Source organism: Trichomonas vaginalis, chromosome I (assembly GCF_026262505.1).
Source record: "Trichomonas vaginalis G3 chromosome I, whole genome shotgun sequence".
NCBI lineage: Eukaryota > Parabasalia > Trichomonadida > Trichomonadidae > Trichomonas > Trichomonas vaginalis.
The window spans coordinates 20,999,535-21,021,696 of NC_067203.1; the positions used below are offsets into that span (position 1 = coordinate 20,999,535).

The 22,162-nt window shown below is 33.8% G+C and overlaps 4 protein-coding genes and 5 pseudogenes across 9 annotated transcripts, besides 7 other annotated features; 3 read left to right on the forward strand and 6 right to left on the reverse strand.

Moving 5' to 3' along the window:
• Positions 1–163: part of a mobile genetic element that runs on past the window's edge.
• A 523-nt stretch (positions 164–686) lies between these two features.
• Positions 687–1,658: a mobile genetic element.
• A 481-nt stretch (positions 1,659–2,139) lies between these two features.
• Positions 2,140–2,979: a mobile genetic element.
• A 558-nt stretch (positions 2,980–3,537) lies between these two features.
• TVAGG3_1022980 (uncharacterized protein) lies at positions 3,538–4,440 on the reverse strand (the record flags this gene model as incomplete). Its single annotated transcript, XM_001311939.1, has 1 exon — positions 3,538–4,440. One exon carries the CDS (start codon positions 4,438–4,440, stop codon positions 3,538–3,540), a length of 903 nt encoding a protein of 300 aa, XP_001311940.1.
• A 37-nt stretch (positions 4,441–4,477) lies between these two features.
• Positions 4,478–4,515: a mobile genetic element.
• A 577-nt stretch (positions 4,516–5,092) lies between these two features.
• Positions 5,093–5,129: a mobile genetic element.
• A 442-nt stretch (positions 5,130–5,571) lies between these two features.
• On the forward strand, positions 5,572–5,816 carry TVAGG3_1023010 (protein of unknown function, DUF4106 family; the record flags this gene model as incomplete). Its single annotated transcript, XM_051254890.1, has 1 exon — positions 5,572–5,816. A coding segment is annotated over one exon (245 nt), but the record flags the coding sequence as incomplete, so codon positions are not given.
• Positions 5,817–8,759: 2,943 nt separating this feature from the next.
• Positions 8,760–9,317: a terminal%2Cinverted (terminal inverted repeat of Maverick-1C transposon ID:TVAGG3_1023020).
• Positions 8,760–22,162: part of a mobile genetic element that runs on past the window's edge.
• TVAGG3_1023030 lies at positions 9,591–9,919 on the reverse strand (annotated as a pseudogene). Its single transcript has one exon. A coding segment is annotated over exon 1 (329 nt).
• On the forward strand, positions 12,431–12,933 carry TVAGG3_1023040 (annotated as a pseudogene). Its single transcript has one exon. A coding segment is annotated over exon 1 (503 nt).
• On the reverse strand, positions 14,255–15,285 carry TVAGG3_1023050 (annotated as a pseudogene). The gene has a single exon. A coding segment is annotated over exon 1 (1,031 nt).
• Positions 15,333–16,309, reverse strand: TVAGG3_1023060 (annotated as a pseudogene). Its single transcript has one exon. A coding segment is annotated over exon 1 (977 nt).
• TVAGG3_1023070 lies at positions 17,282–17,756 on the forward strand (annotated as a pseudogene). The gene has a single exon. A coding segment is annotated over exon 1 (475 nt).
• On the reverse strand, positions 17,849–18,304 carry TVAGG3_1023080 (uncharacterized protein; the record flags this gene model as incomplete). Its single annotated transcript, XM_051254891.1, has 1 exon — positions 17,849–18,304. One exon carries the CDS (start codon positions 18,302–18,304, stop codon positions 17,849–17,851), a length of 456 nt encoding a protein of 151 aa, XP_051080465.1.
• On the reverse strand, positions 20,789–21,874 carry TVAGG3_1023090 (integrase core domain containing protein family; the record flags this gene model as incomplete). The annotated part of the gene is made up of 1 exon (XM_051254892.1): positions 20,789–21,874. One exon carries the CDS (start codon positions 21,872–21,874, stop codon positions 20,789–20,791), a length of 1,086 nt encoding a protein of 361 aa, XP_051080466.1.

Consider the following 22,162-nt stretch of genomic DNA (forward strand, 5'->3'; position numbering starts at 1 on the left):
TTTCTAGACAGAAAGAAGTTGTTTACCGAGTTTTAGCTCTTATCTCTAACAAAAAATTAATTTTTAAAAAAATGACCGAATACGTTTCACAGCGAGAAAAAAATAAAAGGCAAGATAGAATTTTCTAGACAGAAAGAAGTTGTTTACCGAGTTTTAGCTCTTATCTCTAACAAAAAATTAATTTTTAAAAAAATGACCGAATACGTTTCACAGCGAGAAAAAAATAAAAGGCAAGATAGAATTTTCTAGACATAAAGAAGTTGTCTACCAAGTGTCAGCTGTTACTTCTTCTCAATACTGATATAAAATAAAAATCTTTATTATTTATTTAACCTTTATTGTTTCATTAATCTTCATTTATTTATATTATAGTTTTATTCTTTTAGCTACTTGTAAAATACTCTAATTTTATACCATCATTTTACCGGATTATTCTTCAGTACATCGATTGTGTATCTAAAATAATATCATTATCCTTATTCTGTTTTTTCCAAAATTCTTTTAAATATCTTTTTTGGTTAGATTACTTTATACTTTTTACTTTTATTTTTTAATTTCAAAAAAAAAAAATTTGGTGATTGTTCTATTCTGTTACAATGTGCATTATCATATTCTAATGAATTATTCATTACATACATTTAAAAAAACTTGTTAAAAATGAAATTAAAAAATTATGTTTATTATTACGCTGTGAATGTGTCAACAGCGGTCATGCCTGTATCTGTATCCCATATTTGCCACAACCTTTCTGTATCTGCATTTGTGTATTTCGGTTTCAGCTGATACATTTGATTTGGCGTGTAATTTGTTCCAGTTAATGGATTAATTGGGAGATCTTCATGCGGTGTGTTATTATTGTACTCCCAAATAAAGGCAGGAATAGCCTAAATGCTTTGGCAGCGCTCCAATGTCGGCCAGAATCTCTCAATCTTCCCATTTTGGTAGGGAGAATGAGAGTCTGTATGCCGCCATTGGACGCCCCAAAGATCAAGTAGATCTTGAAAGGCGTCCCTATTTTCTGAACCGTTGTCGGTCCAGAAACAATAAGGGGCGCCAAATTCAATGAAGGCGGAAGCCGCAACGTTCGCTGTCGTCGCTGCCAGCATATCTGGTATTTGTATACACGCTAGGACTTTGCGGCTAAAATCGTCGATTATGCCATAAATATACTGGCCACGAACACCCCTAAAATAATGAACATCTGCGTGCCAGATAAGATTGGGTGAAAGCGCCCAATATCTTACTGCTGTTTCTGGCCCGGCATGCTCTAATCGCGTCTTGGTGAAATGATTTTCTTTGAAGTATCTGCGTACTTCTCTATAAGATACATCAATTTGTTGTAATTTCAAACGTTTCCATTGTTTTGTTTGACCACAGGGAAAGGCCCAGTGGTCATGTATCACAGCAAGAGCTTTGATTTGGTCGTAGGGATTGACCCTACGACCTTTCTTGCCTTTAGGCAATGGGATATTCTGTAAGCTAAATTGATTTTGTAAAAAAGATTTTGAAACATCTAAATATTTGAAATCATTTGATTGAAGGGTTGGGGCGATGGGAACATGGGTGCAAGCTTCTTCCCATGTCATTTTACCTTCTTCAATCTGATTGGAAATACCAATTAGGTAAATTCGATCGACATACCCTTTGTAAGGATTCATTCTAATGAAGTACGTTAACAATCAAAATATTCTATAAGTGTCTAGTATGGAATTCAAAAGAATAAAGAAAATGGTAACGTAAATAAACGTATTATGAAATAATTTATAATTAAAATGAAAAAAAGAAAAATAATAAGTAAAGTGACTGGAAATGAAAATGAAAATCAGTGTACAGTTTTATTTTTTTCTCGCTGTGAAACGTATTCGGTCATTTTTTTAAAAATTAATTTTTTGTTAGAGATAAGAGCTAAAACTCGGTAAACAACTTCTTTCTGTCTAGAAAATTCTATCTTGCCTTTTATTTTTTTCTCGCTGTGAAACGTATTCGGTCATTTTTTTAAAAATTAATTTTTTGTTAGAGATAAGAGCTAAAACTCGGTAAACAACTTCTTTCTGTCTAGAAAATTCTATCTTGCCTTTTATTTTTTTCTCGCTGTGAAACGTATTCGGTCATTTTTTTAAAAATTAATTTTTTGTTAGAGATAAGAGCTAAAACTCGGTAAACAACTTCTTTCTGTCTAGAAAATTCTATCTTGCCTTTTATTTTTTTCTCGCTGTGAAACGTATTCGGTCATTTTTTTAAAAATTAATTTTTTGTTAGAGATAAGAGCTAAAACTCGGTAAACAACTTCTTTCTGTCTAGAAAATTCTATCTTGCCTTTTATTTTTTCTCGCTGTGAAACGTATTCGGTCATTTTTTTAAAAATTAATTTTTTGTTAGAGATAAGAGATAAAACTTTGCAGACAACTCCCCCATGTCTAGCAAATTTAACATTCGTCTCCCATTTTTATATATTTGGTTTAGAATGTTCGAAAATGCGTAATATGGTCATTAATATTAATTGAAAAGAACATTGAATTAATTCAATCTGATCTCACAAAATATTTTAAATTACAAACTTTGTAGTTCGAATAGATAATTAGTATTAAACTCAAATAACTAGTTTATTTTTGAATAAAAATTATTTGAATTTATTCAATTTTGTGAATTTTCCTTCAAAAATCAAGTTTAAATATCTTATTTGCCATATAATTATAAATACAATGAAACATATTCGAAATTGAAAAGAATGACTTTTTCTGTTCTTTCAATCATTCAATTTGAATTTTGCAATATTGGATTTCTCATTAAATAGCTATTAAAAACAACAAGCAATTTAACTTACATTCAAATTTATTTGTGTTATATTCAATCTTCTCAAAACTTATAATTTTCGGCTATAGCATGATTATATGCTATATAATATAATAAACCTATAATAGTATCATTCTTTCAATTATTTGAAGAGAAAACCGAAAAAATCTATTTTCGGTCTATAACAAAATTTGGATTTATTTTTTAAAATTATGCATTAAAAACCTATACAATATCAATTTAGTATGTAGAAAGCAGAAAAACACTATTATTTAAACGCAAAGAAAGATATCTTTTGAACTATCAGGAAAATGGAAACAGTGTGCGTGGTGTGGAAAATAATCATGAAATAACGATGTTTTGTAATACAAATTTGTTGAAATTCCAATAGATAATGCCTTTTTGTTGGCAAAAGTTTTTTTCTTTTAAATAATTAGAAAAGCAATGAATATAACAATTGTGTGGCGGATTCGATAAAAATAAATGGGTATCATAAGTCAAAAAAATTTTTTCTTCCATTTTAATTTAGAAAAAAACGAATCAGGATGATTCCCACATACATTCTGGTTTTATTATATATAAAATCTGAAAAACCTCAATTCAAATTGATTTCTCAAAATTGAATTAAATGATATTTATTAATAAGCACGCGAATCAAAAAAAAGGTAGTGGGGCTTCCAGGCGCGTTGCGCCCTCTAGCCCCGAAGATGTTTAGTATAAATGAAGTTTTTATTCGGAAAATTGTTAGTCTTCTGGTGTGAATTCGGAGGACTCTTCTTGGATAGAGTCTTGTATTTCCTCCTCCTCTTCTTCCTCCTCCATTGCTTCTGGGAAGAAGCCTTCTTCTGGGTCGAAAACATTATATAATGTGTAATTGAATGACACATTATATCTTTCTTTGAGTTCGCTCCTGACAAAGAACTTAGTTCCAGGAATACAGAAGACTTCTGTGCGTTGGAAAAGCTGATGTCCTGGAACGAATTTGGCAATTAGAGACTTCTTTTTTCCGAATTGTTCAGGAGTTTTCATGACGACAGTAACAACATCTCCATCTGCGAGGTCTTGTTGTTGTTCGGAAAGGTAAAGAGCAATGATATGAATGGTTGCTGCGTTGAATTCGAGAAAGTCGAATTCAAATTGTGTTGTCGTATAACATTCAAACCATTTTGTACAGTTGTCTCCGAACTCGTCAACGTATTCATCTTCGTCATATCCGTAACTAAAGACTTGGAATTCGGCAATTCTCGTGTCGAATGACCGTTGGATGTAACGAGGAAGATTTTGACGAACTTGGTATAAAGTTCTCAACATTATAAGCTTAGTAAATGTTGGAAAATACTGAACTAAGACATCGCTAAGCTCAATTGGACTTGGAATTGTCTTAGTAAGTTCAATTGAACTAGTAATTGCTTTGTTCAGAACTTCACAGAACTGAGTATTGTATGTAGCGTCTGGTTGTGTGTTTTCTTCGGCGTCTTTGAGATATTTAGAGCAAATTTGTTGAAGAATTTCTCTTAATTCGCTGTTAGACTTTTTGGTGGTTATTCTAACCGCTGTGCCAGTTCTTGGAGGTTGTGGGGCTTTGGCTTTGGTTAGCGGTTGAGAATTGTTAATGTTTGAATTGTGGTTAACAGCGTTGGCTTCCATTAGATAAAAATGAACTGACCAAAAAAGACAGATATTTTGTTGTAAACAGAAATTCATCAAAAGTGACACCTCAGAAAAGCTAAAATATTGAATTTTTGGAACTTTTGATAGAGCACGTTTTTAAATATTAATTAAAGTAAATGTATATTTTGTAAAGATTCTTTTTAATAAAAAAATAAAATTTTGAAGAAGAACACAAAATCTTCTGAAAAATAATATCACATAAACTCATATTATTTTCTAATATATAACTATTTTATATAAAAATCAAATTCAATGATCTTAAAAGCGAAGGATAAACCTCAAAATTTACGAATATAATGAGTGGGAATATAATGCTTATCTATCATAAAACCATATGAAATATCAATTTTTGCTTTACGCCTATTCCCACTCATTATATTCGTAAATTTTGAGGTTTATCCTTCGCTTTTAAGATCATTGAATTTGATTTTTATATAAAATAGTTATATATTAGAAAATAATATGAGTTCATGTGATATTATTTTTCAGAAGATTTCATTCTATATGCCTATGAAAAGTACTCTCAAAACTAACTTTTTCCTAATTATAATTAAATCTAGAATATTGTATTATGCTTAGTATTATTTTATTTTTCTCATTCAATTTAGAATTTACAAATGTCAAAAAATTGAGAGCTGTCACTTTTGATGAATTTCTGTTTATTACAATTTAAATATTTGAGATGAACCGTTTTCGTCAACGGTAACCCCCTCTATTTTTTTATTTTATTTAATAGTTACCGTTGGAAAAAACGGTTTATCTCAAATATTGAATGAACTATAAACGTGTTTTGTTTTCTATATATACTTTTTTGTCCAACGGTAAAACTTTTTACACAACGGTTTTTGAGAGTCGTCGCCGTTGACTTTTTTGTAGAGCACTCAAAATAGTATAACTTTGTCCGGACAAGTAAGGGTCTATCGTCGCTACAGGAAAAGTTACAGGCGTTCCAAGGAAGTATACTTTGAGAAGCCTTTTTCCCCTTATAGAATGAGATAGGACGGTTATTTTACAAAACTGACAACACTTTGACCGAGTAGTTTTTTGTGCTGAACAAAAAGTGTCATATAAACATCTGTCAAAAACCGCTTTTTAACTTCACTTAAAATGCCGCGTAAGCTACGTAAGAATATACGTAAGAGGAAGAGAGCATTGAAACATCCAATAGTAAAACTGACACAACAACAACAGTTGCAACAACAAATGATGAATGACCCCACTATGTTGCAACAAATGTCAAGCAACCCTATGCTTTTAAACCGAGTTATTGGTGCACAGAGTGGAGGTTTAAGAGCGGCACTTTTAGCGAAAATGGCAGGCTATGGTGGAGCTGCAGACGGAACAGCTTATAACCCTCAAAGTCAAATGAATTTGAGTTCACTCAAAAATCAAATAACAGATGTCAAAAAGTCAAACATAGACATACAGAAACAAATAAGTGAAAACGAAAAGAAACTAGAATATGACAGATACACAAAGAAACTCAATGAGTTAAACGTAGAGAAAAAGAAGAAAGAAGAACAACTGAAAGAACTAAGTACAGAGGAATATGCGAAAAAAGTGTCAGAAAAAGCAGCAGAAGTAGCAAAAATGGAACAAGATGTTATAAATTTGAAAAACCATACTACTCAATATAAAGTACTGAAAGATGAAGAAATAAAACAAAAAGCCCTGAAGACATATATGGATAGCGACGAGTATAAAAAAGAAGTTGAAGCAAATGTAAAGGCAGAAAAACTTTTACAGTTGCAAAACCAAACCGTACAGTATGAAAACTTAGCACAAGAAAGTAAAAATAACGACGCAGCCATGCAAAAGGCAATGAAAAGCGCAGAATATATAAAAGCTAATAATGACTGGTTAGATGCCCAAGCCAACGCTAAAGCAGCCCAACTTATAGGGTCAATAAGGACAAAAATACAAGCGGATGAAGACAGTTCAAATGAAGCTTTAATGAATGCTGACTTTAAGAATGCCTTCGAAGCTCTTCATAGTAAAATGAAACTAGTGAACGACTTCTCATCTGGAAAGAAACTGAAGTCTGAAGGTTTCGACAAAGAGTTAAGAGAAGTAGCACAAAATATGACGAAAATAACAGATGCAGCAACGAGACAGGCAGTTCAAAGTGCCTATGACGCCGTTAGAGCAACTGTTGTGGAAAGTCAAGAAAAAGAGTTACAACAGACCAAAACAGACCTAGTAAATGCTTTCTTAAGAACGAAAAGTCAGGTAGGACATTATGCTGCAGATGGAACATATGTGCCAGCTGGTGGAACTTATATACCACCAAACCCTCCAAGAGAAGCACCTGCACCAGGACTACCTAAAACATTTACATCGTCACATGGACACAGACACAGGCATGCATCAAAACCAACACAACAACCAACAGTTCAAAATCCAGCACAGCAACCAACAGTTCAAAACCCTGCACAGCAACCAACAGTTCAAAACCCTGCACAGCAACCAACAGTTCAAAATCCAGCACCACAACCAAAACCAGCACAACAACCACCTCCACAACCAGCACAGCAACCAACAGTTCAAAACCCTGCACAACAACAACCACAAACAGAGCAAGGACATAAAAGAAGTAGAGAAAAAGGAAACCAAGAATTCTTAAAAATGCTTAAGGAAGATTATGGTTACCCAGATACTCTTGACTTTAGTGACAGATATAAAGAAGCTATTAGAAAGTTCAAGGAAGGAAATACTGACCCGAACCTATTTAGCTTTATGGTTCAGCATCAAATCGGATATAATCTCAAACCTGGAAAATACAAGCTCGCTAAGGGATATGATTTAATAGCATATCATCCAAATGACATGAATGAATTTACTCCGAGATATTTGATGTCAGAGCTAAATGATAATTCAACTCTCTTCATGAAACGCGTAAAAATAGAGACGGAACGAAAGAAGAAAGGTTTATGAGTCCGGATGACTTAGATAGGGAACTTGTTAAAAACGGTCTCGGAATATATGAAATGCCACCAGATGAGGTACAAGAAACTCCACAGGAAGAAGTTCAGATACAACCAGACATGGAAGAAATAGTTCAGCAACAACAGCTAGAAGAGCCTGAAGGAAACGAACAAGTCCCTCCTTTGGAAACTAACTTCACAGAACTAGATGAAGATTTGGAACAGCCGAAAAATCTTGACCCTCAACAAGAGTATGAGGTGAATATGGAATCTTTCCAAGAGTCTAAGAAATTTCGGCTGACATAGTAGAAGAATATCGAAAAAATGTTCACCGACATACAAAAGACTCCAACATCAGATGAAAATATTCAGCATAGAATGGAAGTACTGAAAGAAAATGTACGCAAATACAATAATCCTTTTTACTTACGACCATATAACGTTCAATCTTTGGCTGAACTCGGTGAAAATAAAAGGTTAAATTTCAACAAAACATATAGAAATGAAACATTGTTTAAAGTTCATTCAGAACCTAACCAATATGGAAACAAACCTACTTTTGTTTCTGCAGACTATGGAACTACAATGAAATGGGGTCATAAAGCTAATCCGGATAGGTGGTTCATAAACTTACAACCTCAATTCCAAGAAGTTGTTGACGCAATGGAAGTGAATGGTGAACCAGATATAACGGGTATTTTCAGCGCGCTTTAATGCCATTGAAAGATATGAAAGATGCAGATATTTTGGACCAGTATGAAATGAACATGGCTGAAGGAAATATAACACCTGACGTTCTAGAACATTTATCTCAAAGAACTACACAGAACATAGAGATGGTATATTTGGTGAAGAGTTTAGAAAGAAAGTTAGGGAGAGAAGGAAGAGAACCTATTGTACATGACCTTGCAACCGAAAGTTTGCAAAATGTCATAAAAACTTACTTTGCAGACAATGAACTGAGAAGGGATGAATATTTAAGAAAACTCAAATGGACAGTACCAAATGAAATGTTAGTATTGAAAAACATGTTCCTTGACAAAATAAAACCAACTACAGAAATAAATGACGCAAGACTGAAACGTTGGGTAAAAGCTTTCCCATTCACAAAAGATATTATTGGTTACATGGAAAGAAAACCAGAATGGCTACAAAAACATATATTTGGAAACGAGCTTATTCCATATGGACAAGCTCTGTTTGAAGTGCTTGAACCGGAAACTCAGGAAAGAGTCATGCAAACAATACGCGAAGACTCAAATACAAACTATGACAAAATCTTTCTAGGATATAGGTTACCTGAGTTAGTATACAAGTCATGGGTACGGCTGCACTGCGTTCCACCTTACCCAATACTTGTGAATTTGACACTTTACAAAGCCGCCAACCACTTCACTAACGAACTCACTAATGTAAAAAATAAACGTTCTCACTATCGTTCTCACTAACGACTTCACTAATGTTCTCATAAATTTTCCTCAATATCTTCATCATCAGTGTTAACCCTATTGTAGTCATACTTGAAGCCATAAACTTTCTCTAACTTCTTAACGTACAATTTACATAACTTACCTTCGTCATCGTATGGTTTAATGATATAACTATTTCTATCTTTATACACAGTCAATGAAAAGTCAACTGGTCTCGGATGTATTTGAAAGAACATGTTATGCTCAGGAAGGAAGAATAAATGTTTAAATGTATGTTTGTTATACTGTGGAATTCGAATGAGTTGCTTTTGTTCTGTCATTTACATCCAAATAAAAATTTTCAGTAAAATAAAAAATAAACTTAAAAATTAATGATATCACCACCCTCACACGTATGAAAACATAGCACAAAAATAAATTTAGGTGAAGTGGTGAGATCTCACCTCTTTTTTCACCTCTTTTTTTCACCCTGTTGAATTCATTGCTTTATAACTCTCTTCCTTTCTCCAACTCTTCTAACTTCTTCCTAAGTTTAGCAATGTTGTCCTCATGAAGTTTAATCTTTCTCAAAATTCCTTCTTTATCTAATGGTTGCTTTATCTTTCTAAACTGAACTCTACCATCCTTCATAGTATGAATGTAAAAACCTTCTGGAATAGTTCCTGATTTAATGTATTCTACCAAGAACTTTTGTTTCATTGCTTCAGTGACTTTATTTGTCATTTCAATCAAATAAAAATTTTAATATTAAATAAAAAGAACGTTATTTTTTTCAGTAAGGAAACGCAGGAGTTTTACGATTTATTTGAGGAGTAGGTTCTGGTTTAAATGTTCGAGTCGGTTTAGGAGTTGACTTTTGAACAGGAGTTTGTACTTTCATAGGTTCAGGAGTCATTGAAGGTTTTGCTTGTGAAGGTGTCGGAGTTTGTTTAACTTCAGCTACTTCAGTATTATTTACAACATTTGCTTTGTTTCTTTTCAACATCATAACTGCTCCTGCTGTAGCTAGCAAACCTAGTGGGAGACCATATCTTATATAAGGACTTGACCAAATGCTATTTTTGACAGGAGCTGGTGGAACACCTAACCTTGGTGAGACTGCTCTTTGCCATTGTGCAGCTCGTAAGAAATATTCAATAGGTGCTCCATAATCGTTTGGTAAAGTTTGTTTCATAGATGGTGAAGGTTCACGAGAGCTTGATGAAGAACTCATTTATAAGCTTTAAAAATAAACGTTCATCCTTTATTCCTCACTGTCGTCCGTAGCTAAGTTATAGTCATCTAATCTTATTATGGGGATGCCATTAGCACGCACCTGAATGGCAAAGCAACAATCCTCATAAATCCAATAAGTGGCTTTGGTACATTTTCAGTTGCTAGTTCAATAGGTCCTTTAACAGACAATTTGTATGTTATTGGAGCAGTAGATGTTTGACCTTGCTGGAAGCAAAAGTCCACTTCTGTTGGAAAACCACATAAGAAATGTGTGTTGTCATAGCTATCCCATTTATGTTCCACACTACCATCATCCACCAATGACCTCATAACATCTTCATTAAATCCTATCATATCATTGTTTGTATTGCAGGCGTTCGCAACCATTTCATAAAATACAGGTCCATATGATTTTTCAGGTTCTGCAGGCATATTTCCATAAGCTCCCATGGAAAGCTGAAGATATTTAAACTTAGGGTTCTCAAAATTAACATAATAGTTGTCTTTCTTTCTAAATAGTGCCCAAATACTTTTAACATTAATAGGCGTATAAGCTGCTGTAAATGTTGCACTTGAACTATCTGTATTCTTTGAGAATGAACCGTCCATAGGAATCCAATCCATAACTTTAACAGGAAAACATAAAGCCTCGTTTGTATAATGTTCTACAAGTTCTGTATAAATGTTAGGGTCTAAAAAGGAATGACTTTGGATGAATAAAACATTCATTAAAATCCATCTTTGTTCGAAATAGTTGCTGGGTTACAGTTGTAATAGTAACTGTTCCACTAGCTTCTACTGCCTTCGTTATCATAGTGAATGGTTCATTCCATGGAACAAATTTATTTGTCGGTGGATTTGAATCTGAAGCAAATGCAACTTTAAGAGTTGGATTGAAAGCAATGATATCATTTACAGATATAGATGTGCATTGTAAGGCGTCGCTACTGAACTTTACTTTAAGCTGAATGTTTCCTGCAAAAGCTGGAATAAATCGAATAGCTTCTAATGGAAGGAATCTTCTAACAGGAATTCTTAAACGAAGCTTAAAATCAAATGATTTTCCTGCTGTAATTGGACCACTAACAATTTGTCCTGTTCTGCATGTTCCCGAATGACTCCATACATCTTCATGTCGAGTCTTTGAGAAAACATCTACTTTCTTATTTGTTCGGTAGTTTGTGAGTTTGAAGTTATATATGCTTCTTCTCTTGCGTTGTCTGAGAATATACGATACGACCATTTGCAAGGATTTGATAGCCAGCAACTGCATAGAAAGCGTCATCGAAACCAATCCAAAATCCTGGTGGGTTTGTTTTATTGGAACCTGAACCAATTTCTTTATCTACAATAAATTGACCTTCCATTTTATACGTAATGAATGTATTGTAAAGGTCCAACATATTTTCACCAGGAGGTGAGAGATTGAATGTTACCCATGTGTTATCTTTAGCAGTTCCAGGTTGTGATGGAATCTTTGCGTCAGAATATTTTCTATTAGTGTCACCAATTTGAACTGCATTGTCTATGATATCGAAATATGAGCGAATCTGATGAATATGCTCTGCTGGAGTAAATTCGTTTAGCTGTTCGTTCTGCATGTATTTACTTCAGATAAAAATATCTATTTACTTCATTATTCTCACTCTTCTTCTTGGCATTCGTGGTGGAAGTTGTTTCTTGACATTTTCAATGAACTGTACATTCTCTTTTGTCTCAACTTCTTTCACTGGTGGGTCAGGGTTCTTTGACTCGGTTTGTTTTTCAATGAAATTCACGAACTTTGCAATAAGCTCTTGGTTCGTTATTGAAAGTACATCTGGCTTCTTTTCTTTGGTTCTTTTGGTGGCTCAGTTTGAACAGAAGGTTTATATGGGCTTCGTGGACTTCACCCTTGCCATGCACCTTAATGTTGTCGCTTTCTGCATTCGCTAATGGAACCTTTCTTTTTCTTACATATATTTTACCATCTTTACTCTGACTTACGTAATAGAAAGGATGTTGTATTCCTCTGGCGTCATTTAATATAATAGACTCTCGTTCTGATTTTGACAAGCTCATTTTACATCGGTTAAAGTTTTAATTTTGTTTTTTATCTGCAGTCAAATGACTCAGACAAGCCCTACGGACAAGACCCAAGGGGTCATAGATGTTGAAGCATTGAAGAAAGAAATTCGCGAGCAAATTTTATCCGAACTGAAGGAACAAAACAAGAACAAAGCCAGAGAGACCAAAGAGAAAACTTAGTGAAAAACAACTAGCTGCATTAGCTGCTGGAAGACAAAAGAACCCACGTTTGCTGGCAAAGAAAGCTAGAGAAGAAGCAAAAGCAAAGAAGAACAAAAGCTAAAGAAGCTGAACAAAGAAAGAGTAAATGGTTTATTTTATCGGAATTAAATGTATAGACAAATACCTTTAATGTTGCGTTCAGTAGTGAAAACCCTGACGTCAAAATAAAGGGGAACAGAGTAACGTTTAAGTTTCCAACAGACTGGATTGTGAACATAAATGAAGAGAAGTACATTGGCATAACATCTATGTATATAACACGTGCTTTCAGAAAGGTTGACTTTATACTTCAAGTCGAGATAGAAAATGACGAACAGTCTTTAAGCGCCCAAAACATTCACATATACAAATACTTTAAAGACGATACAACATTGTTGCAATGTATGATTTCATTTAATGAGATGTTCGAGAAAAAGTTCAACATTGAAGTACAAACTTTACAGCCTTTACGTGAGTTTCTTGCACAACTGAAGGAAGAAGGTAGTCGGCCACAACTTATAGACTTTCATTATGAATTTAATGAAAATGAAGATGGAACTCATGACTGTCAGTTTGTTGTATTCTCACCATTCAATGAAGTAGCTAAAGAGAAAGAAATCCATTACGTATAAGGTTTCAAATCTCTGAACCAAGTGATGATTTCAAGAATGTTTTCAATTATGATGCAATGCTTCGAGGAAAAATGAATTTTCAAAGATTGTAACACTGGCATTTGGGATAGAAAGCAAGCTATATTATATTCAAACTTAAGTAAGGGAGTTGAAAATGAGTTCATTGGTCATACAAGAACTTCACCACTTCCTAACCTAAATACTATAAATTAACTGGCTTCAATCGTGAGTTTTGGATAGACATGTTCTCACTCATGACCATAACGCCCAGTGTTCTTACCTCCAGACCATAAGGACTGTCTCTAACATTGAAGCACAACTCTTAAACTCTACCATCGCAGTATTGTAAAATCTACGCTAGCTTTATTTTTATCACGAATGACCTCATTGCTGACAAAAATAAATGACCTCATTCATGATCTCATTGCTGACCTCATTCATGACCTCATTCATGACCTCATTGCTGACAAAAATAAATGACCTCAGAACTTCAACTTACGAATAAAGCTTGTTTTAGTCGTTATTGAGAATTAAACTTTTCAGCAAAGCAAGGACTAGAAGACTTACATAAGTCAAATCCAATCTTGACCGTCATAAAGTGCTTTGTAAAGTTTCATTAAACTGAACTCAGAGTCTTTGTCATATGTTCCTTGCGGAACCATTAACCCTTTATCTTCATCATAGAAACACTGAACAGAGTCAGGAAACATTTCATTAGCGGTTAAAGCAATAACATCTTGCTTCACGCCTTTCATTCTGCAGTGAATGCAAACTTCATTTAAATCATTCGTGAGTAAGTCTATGTAAGTCTTCTTTCCACAAAATATTGACTTGTATGCTAAACTTTGTTTTCCAGGTGTTATTTCTGCGAAGTCGCTATGAAACTGACCAAGGTTTTTTACCAATGAGAACTCTTCCATAACGTTTCTCAAACTCTTCAGCTAAACGAGGATATCTTCATTGTAGAGATGCATACTGTCGGTATCGCTATAAAAGATGTCCATTCCTAAGTCTTCAGCAGTACAGAATACTTCACACATTATTCTCTTCGACATAGATAGAATGTTAACACCAAGTGGACAGAAGTTAAAGTGTCTGCAAATGCTTTTCGTTAGCTTGAAAATAGTTTTATCTGAACCATCCAAACCTTCGAACTTCACTATATGGTTGTAGTTTCTGATGGCATATCTTATAGCATCTTGTCATTTACTATGGTTATTTTTTGACTCAATAGGAGATAGAATAGTTTTGCCATAAATACTGTTCAGAATGAGCTTATATATTTTCTTGTAAAGGATTTCCTTCTTTCTTATACTTTAACCTTAACTCAAACAACTTCTTTACTTCTCATCTTATTCTAATATCTCTGTTTCCATCGTAATAGTATCCTTGCAACACTTCACATTTGACACCTTGATATTTTATGAGGTCTTGTAATGTTATATGGTCAACATACATGAGACAGCAAGTGTTTGAACTTCTGGGAACGTTAAGTTCTGGATTTAGTTCAGGGTCACAAACTATTAAAGGAAAGTGTCTATGTATTCCAATCTCTGTTATCTTAATGAGAACAAAGAAGCCGGACATAAACTTTTCACCAATGGGTTCCTTTTGGTCGTCATCGAATAAATGTCTCATGAGATACTCTGTGCTTAACATTTCTTTCTTCATAACCTTTGGAATACCTTCTAAAGTATAAAGTCTTGCTATAGCTGAAGGATATAATGAAACAGCGTCAAAGTCAGCAATGAGTTTCTTTTCGCTCTTTTGTTTAATGTTATCTGACAACATACATCTTCCACCTTGAATGCATCTCGAAATAAATTCTCTTGGTTTATTTGAGAGGTCATAAAGATTTCCATTCGGGAAGTATACTCTGTTCTCAAACAATTTGTTAGCAATAGAACAAATACTAACGTAGTCATAAACGTTTAAATCAAATTCTTTCAATATGTCATTGCGGAACTTAACAAAACCTTCTCTTAAAATTCTTACATCTTGTTTGCAATAAAATGTGCTATACTTTTCTAAGTCGAAGTGGTTCTCATCTATTCTGCAACCTTTGATGGAATCTATGTTTTTCATGAATGTATCTGCATCCCGGATAAACTTACACGCTTCAGAAATGACACCAGTTCTGTTGTCATTTGCTAACAAAGTACTGCTGTAGTAGTTGTATGGAAATACTTCTTTCGGTCCTGTTTGTAAGTTAAACATAGCAGGAAATAGTTTAAGCTTCTTATTTATAACACTGTAAGAGTCTTTTATAATAATTGCCCTTCCTTTATATAAGCCAGTTATTTGCATTGTTCGTGAACCTTTAATGATGGGAGTTCCTTTCACTTCTGTCATGTGTCTTAAGATGAAGTTTATATCATAACTGAGGTTATGGAAATATATTAAACTCTTGTCAGGAAGTCGTTCCAAAAATTCTGTTGCACAGTTCTGACCCCAAATGCTTTCACTCACTGAACCATCTTCACTGTCGTAACATATGTTAAAAGCTTTATGAAAGCCATCGGTACTGCACTCAAAGTCAGCAAAGAAAACGTGCTCAGGAATGAACTTGCACTTATTTTTATTTACTTCTTTTGACTCGGCTTTCTTCTTCAGTTGTACACAATACTTTGGAGCATATGTCAAATCTTTTAAATGGTGCAAGGTTCTGTTTATATAAGTCAGTCGTATATGTGAAAAGTTCTCCATAAGAAATAGGTTCGAAATATTTGCACTCCCACAATGTTTTCATAACATCCCATAGCGGTGTTGTTCTATCATAACGAACTACATATTTATTTCTCTCTCTTTGTATAAATCTTCATCTGTTTCTCAATGTTCATTCCACCACACTCCTTCAAGATTTCTATATAGTTGCGAATGAAATATGTTGTCATTGGTAATCTTTCATTTAGCATGTAGTGGTCTTCAACAAGAAGTAAGTCAATAGTTCGAACAGTTTCACATTCTTTTGGTATGTATCTCTTTATTTCATTATGTCTTGAGTCATTGAAATAACAATGGTAACATTAAATGCTATACCTGTTGCGTCAGAAATTTCTTGTACTTTACTTTGAGGAAAGTCTCTAACACGAATGACTTCTCTCATGTGGTCAATAGTTTCTTCATTTACTCCAGCCTGAATGCAAGCATAAACGAAACAATTGTCTTCTGTCATAAGTGTTGCAGTTCTTTTGTTCAGTTCATTGAAGATTTGGTAGCGTTCAAGATTTATAGGTAATGTGCAAAGATACTTCCAGAACTGACCGCTTCTCTTCTTATAAAACTTCTTTTCACCATTATCTTTCCAAAAGCTTTCTATAAGTGCTGGGTTTCCTGTTTGCTTAAGAGCTTCCAAAATGGCTTTCTGGTCATTTGTCAGTGTGCTTTCATCTCTATATGGTCTCTTTTTTGGTTTGCCTTTCTTTACACTGACATCGTTAAGCCTTCATATTCTGTTAAATCATACATCTTTATTTCAGTAAGATTCTTTATGTTTGTCAAGAAGAAGTCATAGTGCATTTCAACAATACCTGCAGCATTTGCTTCTATCTCTGATATAAAGTTCTCCTTCAAGAGCTGATGTAGTAATGTTCCAATATTATTGAGGTTTAAGCGTAGAACATTCATACTTTCCACCAAGTTTATAACATACCATCCATCTTGTTGTGGAGTTTATTTTAATTTCTCTAAGAGTCTCATGAAAACCTTACCGAAATGTTTGTGTAAGTAGTCTCTGTTTGGTTCATCTAAAGCTTCGATGTTAAAGTCAATGAGTCTATTGCCTGACTTAACATTCTCTTCCTATTCTCTTCATCTTTCTTTAACCATCTCTCACCTTCTTTTGGTTTGTCGTCAATGGAACGAATGACATCGTTAGCTTTGCGAACTTGTTCTATAGCGCTCTTAAACATCTCTCTTCTCTGTTGTTTCAGTGTGTCGTCTCTTCTTCTTGTTTCACCAACGTTTGCATTTGTTATGTCAAACATTTCTCTTCTTACTTCATGAGGTACTGAACGTCTATGATATAAGTCAATAGCAACGTCATTTAAAGGAAATGCTCTTGCATGGACTTCGTCCTCGCCGCGTTGCGGCTTTATGAACTCATGAATTCTATCATAACTTATTGCACCATTGTAGTCATTGAGGATGTCAGCGAGTGCTTTTTTGTTTGTTGCGTAATGCTTTGCAACATCTATATTAGCTTTCTGTAAGAAGTTGTTTTATTTCGAGTGTTCTAACTTAGACAACTTCCGATACATCTTTAGTAGGAAATAAAAAAATATTTTTTGAAAAAATTAGATTAGATTTTTTAAGTTATTTTTCAAAATAATTTAATATTTTTATTTTAATGAAACACATGCAAGATTGCAAGTTCTTTTCATACAATGCTCTCGCTACTGCCATCAAGAATGAGTTCAATAATGCTTCAAAGTTAATGTTATCTTTAACAAGAAGTTTGTGAAAGAATCTAAGTTTGGTCAGTATGTCAGACCATTAGCTATCGTCATTGACCGCAAACGTTATACTTCACAAGAGTTAGCAGTAGTTTTGAAACAAAAGAGTTTCTTCGTGAATGTCAAAGATACTCATTATACTGTCATAAAGAACTCTAATATTGACTTCTTCAGTATTGCTTTAAATCTTTCCGAACAGAAAGAATATAAGAAGGGTGAAACAAATTGTGAAATATTATCCTTCATCTCTGAAGACAAATAACGAACAAAGATGTTATACAGAAATTCTTACCAAAGGTTGAAGAAGCTTCTATTGACATTGACGAAGGAAGTGAAATGGTTGAAGAAATAGACCCTGAAGCTATTTAAGCAAAAAATTTTTTTTGGTGAAGAGGTGAGATCTCACCCGTTTTTTCACCTCTTTTTCACCTCATTCTCTCTTCGTTAATGTTGTCGTGACTTTATTCTTCCTCTTTGAAGTTATCGAAATATTCTGTTATTTTTTCCTTCAGTAATGTTAAGTCTTCTTTGAATGTAAGTATTGTGCAACCTTTGATGTCATAGTGTGTTTGAGGAAGAGTATTTTGGACAATTTCCTTTATTTGTTCATTCGGTGTCATTGAAATCGGTAAGTTTTCACGATAGAACCAGTTTCTGTCAGATTTGTAAATCTTAGCTAAGTCGTAAAAGCTCTTGTTGTTTCTTCTGACTAAATGCAACATAACCATATCTTTATCTTCTTCTTTCTCCAACTCTTCAGTATATATCATATACTTATAACTCTTTTCCTTTCCTTTTGGTACTGAACGCGGTATTCTTTTCTGTATGCTTTTGTCTTTGGATTCAATGACTTCATCTTTTGCTTGAAGTTTCTTTTCCATCTCTCCACGTTCTGCTTTATATAGTTCATCTAACATCATGAAAATTAACAAGCATAACGAGGTGAAGCCCATATTGCTACAGCGTTTACTAAAAGTCTATGAACATAATAACCTTTCAAACCAGGAGCCAAATTCTTGCGATTTTCATACGGAATCTCTTCTCTCGGTTTTCCGAGGGAAGCAATCATATGTGGAAATTCTTCTAAAAGTTCTTTTGTCTGTTGGTTTTCAAACCAATGATATGCTTGCTTTGTAGAACGAAGAGCATTCATTATACTTTGCATTTGGTACATGTCATCTTTGACTGAACGAATGAGACGTAACTGTTTGTTATACTGTATGTACTCGTATTCTTCATTTATAGCTTCATGGACTATAACTGTTGTTGTGTTCTCTAATGTTGACATTACTGTCTTTACATACAAAATAAAAAATAAATAAAAATAAAACTAACTTTATTTCTGACTTTCACAAAAGACCAAAAATAAACGCTTTACATGTATTTTTCAGCAACTTCGTCAAATAATTTTATAGCTTTATCTATCTCATCTACTTCAAACGTTTCTTTACCTTTCGTGGGAGCACCATACATTTTCTCAAAACTTCAAGCAGTTCTGTTTCAGCAGCTTCATATCATTAACAAACACAACCTTGACTCTATTGACTGTACTGTCATATCTTTGAGTTATATTATATGTCTTCCTATCTTATATCTTTTTGTGTTGAAGTCCTTCGGTTTCTGAACGATGTAAAGTAAGCCTTCACTGCAACGTTCCGTATCGAATGAACCATATGTTATGAAGTTATATCCAACAACTGGGTCTAACCATAACAAAAACTATTGGTATAGAGACTTTTGTCTATAAGATATGCTCTTGTTCCATGAAATGCTACTGATATCATAAGCTCAGGATTTCTTGTCAAAATTTTCTGAGTTGAAGCATTTCTAACCCAGTCGTTTGTTTTCTTTCCAGATGGAGATATAATGTCTGACAAAGAATATTTGTTGTATTTCTTTGAGTATCTTACGTTTAAATCACCTATTCTAACCACTTTGGTCATTGTCTATTCTTTCTAACTGTTTCAAACTCAATGTTTGTCATTACTGTCTTTACATACAAAATAAAAAAAAATAAATAAAAATAAAATTAGCGTTATTTTTTCTAACTAATGAAATTCATTATTTTTGTGCTGAATTCAATAAAAATAATTTTTAGGTGAAGAGGTGAGATCTCACCTTTTTTTCACCTAATTTTTCACCTCTTTTTTCACCTCTTTTTTCACAAGCGTTTTACATGAATTGTACGATGTATATTTGAAATCCTAAACAATTTCGTAGCTTCAATTTCTTCTTTAGTACATCGAATGTTTTAATCATGCCGAAAGTCTCTTTATATTTCTTCTTGACGTCAGACAGAAGGAAATCTTCTGCAGTTGGATAGTTTTTGTTCAGAAATGTCAACATATCCATTTTATCTTCTGCTGGCTTTTCTGCTTCTTTCTTTAAGTCTGCATAGTCGTTTCGCATTCTTTCTATCTCTTTGACTGAGTAGTTATATTTCTTATTGCTGCTTTACATTTTGAACATTGCGGATTCATTTTTGCGTTATACATTGAAATAAAACCAGCTAGAACAACTAAGGCGTCAATGGTTTTTTTAACTCAAAAGCTGCTGGTTTTAACTGTTCATGCCATACCTTACCTCTTCTATCTTTATCTCTTATTTCCCAAACACATTTTGCAACTAATGAAAAAGTTATCGTATGTCTTAAACTCCACCGATTTATATATGTCAGAAATATTTTTATAAACCATGTCGCAATCTTTGTCCATAACTTTATGGTTGCAATGATATCCTAGAAACTCATAATTTACTTTACGTATGAATTTCTTTATTTCTACTGAGTCAGTCGGTTTCACTTCTATTTCGTCGAATTCAGGAATAGTTAGTTTTTGCTGTTGGATTTCAGGCAATTTGGGTAAATGGTCAATAATGTCCTGCATTTCATAAAGATACTGTTCATTTTGTTTCATCTTTCGCACTACAGTCTAAATTACTTGTTAAAAGTTCTTGCTTTATCTTCTGGATTTCTGTTTCAAAAGTATATGAAGAAGGAATAAAGCTTTTCATCTCTACCAACATTGACGTAGGATTCATGACTAGCGAGTTTGTGCTGTAGTTGTTTGAATTGTTGTTGTGCCGATTGTTGAAATCATATCTTTTATACAAAATAAAAAAATAAATAAAAATAAAATTAGCGTTATTTTTCTATCTTAAGGAAATTCATGAAAATTCACGAGAAAGCTAAAGCAATCTGAGCCGCTAAGCGGTGAGGGTGAAAAAAGAGGTGAAAAAAGAGGTGAAAAAAGAGATGAAAAAAAGAGGTGAAAAAAGAGGTGAGATCTCACCTCTTCACCTAAAATATATTTTTGGTGTAAATTTATGACAAAAATAAATGGTTCCATTAATGATATCATGACTGTTCTCGTTCATGTCTGATTTACATCTAATGAAAAAGTTTAGAAGAATTTTCTTATTCTTTCTGGCTTATTTTTGTCTTTCCAGTACTCCCACTCTAATGGTCCCAGATGAGTTGGTTTAGATTCTCTCAAGTTCTTAGATGGTATAACATCTTCAACGCCTCCTTCATATCTTACTTTATAAGTGTCATCGTTTATGTTATAGCCAAGTATTTCAATAACCACTCCTCGCTTTGCTTCGTCAATGGTTTCAGCAAGTTTACCATTACTACTTTCGACTAATTTGTGACGAGGGTAAAACGCAATAGAGTCGTCGGCAGCTTTTATAAGATATCCATTACCTTGCGTAGAGTCTACGATATAATAGTTTCTACTTAACCTTAAACGTTTCTTTGTCAACGGTTTGTCGTCAAGAACTACACGAACTTTTGTACCAGGAATGAGGGTAAATTGTGTTGAATTTCTGATATTTTGTGTTTGACTTCGTTTCTTTTGTATATACTTTTCTTCTTGTTGTTGTGTCATTGAATTTGGTGTATGTCCTGTTGTAGAATGTGTTGAGGAATTGTAAACTTCGATGAAATGTTTCATTGTTTCTTCGGTAAAGTCTCGCTCTTGGTTTAAATCTCTGAGCGTTCTTATGAAGCGGTTTATGATGCCGAGTATGTTATGGTTATGGTCTTCAGTAGTGTAGTGAGTTATGTTATGCTTAATGAGAAATTCTGTGATTTCATTGCTGAGGTATGCACTGTCTTGGTCTGATGTTAAAGTACTTGGGCTATGTTCTGCTACAAACTTTTGTAAAACTCTTAACACTTCACGAGTTCCTTTATTCCTCATTGGATATGCATATGCTTTGCGAGTGTTAACATTAATGAAGATGAGGAATGGGTTATGTCCTCCTTTTCTGCTTTGAATGAGAGTGTCAAATTGGTATGCGTCAGGAGTGTTGGAGTAAATTGGTAAAAAGTAGTCGTAAGGGTTTATTTTTGTTTGATGTACAACATTTTTGTCAAAGAACCTTTTCACTTCAGCTCTGTTAGTAAATCCCCAACTCTTTGCAGCTTCATTGAACTTCTTAAATGACCTCCATGGATGTTGTTCGAATACTTCTTTCAAGCTCATTTATGTAAAGTTAAAGATTTTATGCTAGGCTCAAGCGCGTTCATTGAACTCTATACCATGCGAATACAGTCATAAATGGTGGCATATAATCTGCACCCGAACCTGTTGGATTTGTTGTGAAAGTGTGTGAATGATTTCCTCCTGGTTCAGTTGGTCGAAAAATCTTTTTTGCTGCATTGTTATAAGATGGAGATAAAACGTCATGGCCAGCTTCATACTCTGAGTTGTATAATGGGTGGTCTCTTAATGAGTGACTATGGTCGCCAGAAAAGTTTGTCGTTCCTGTAT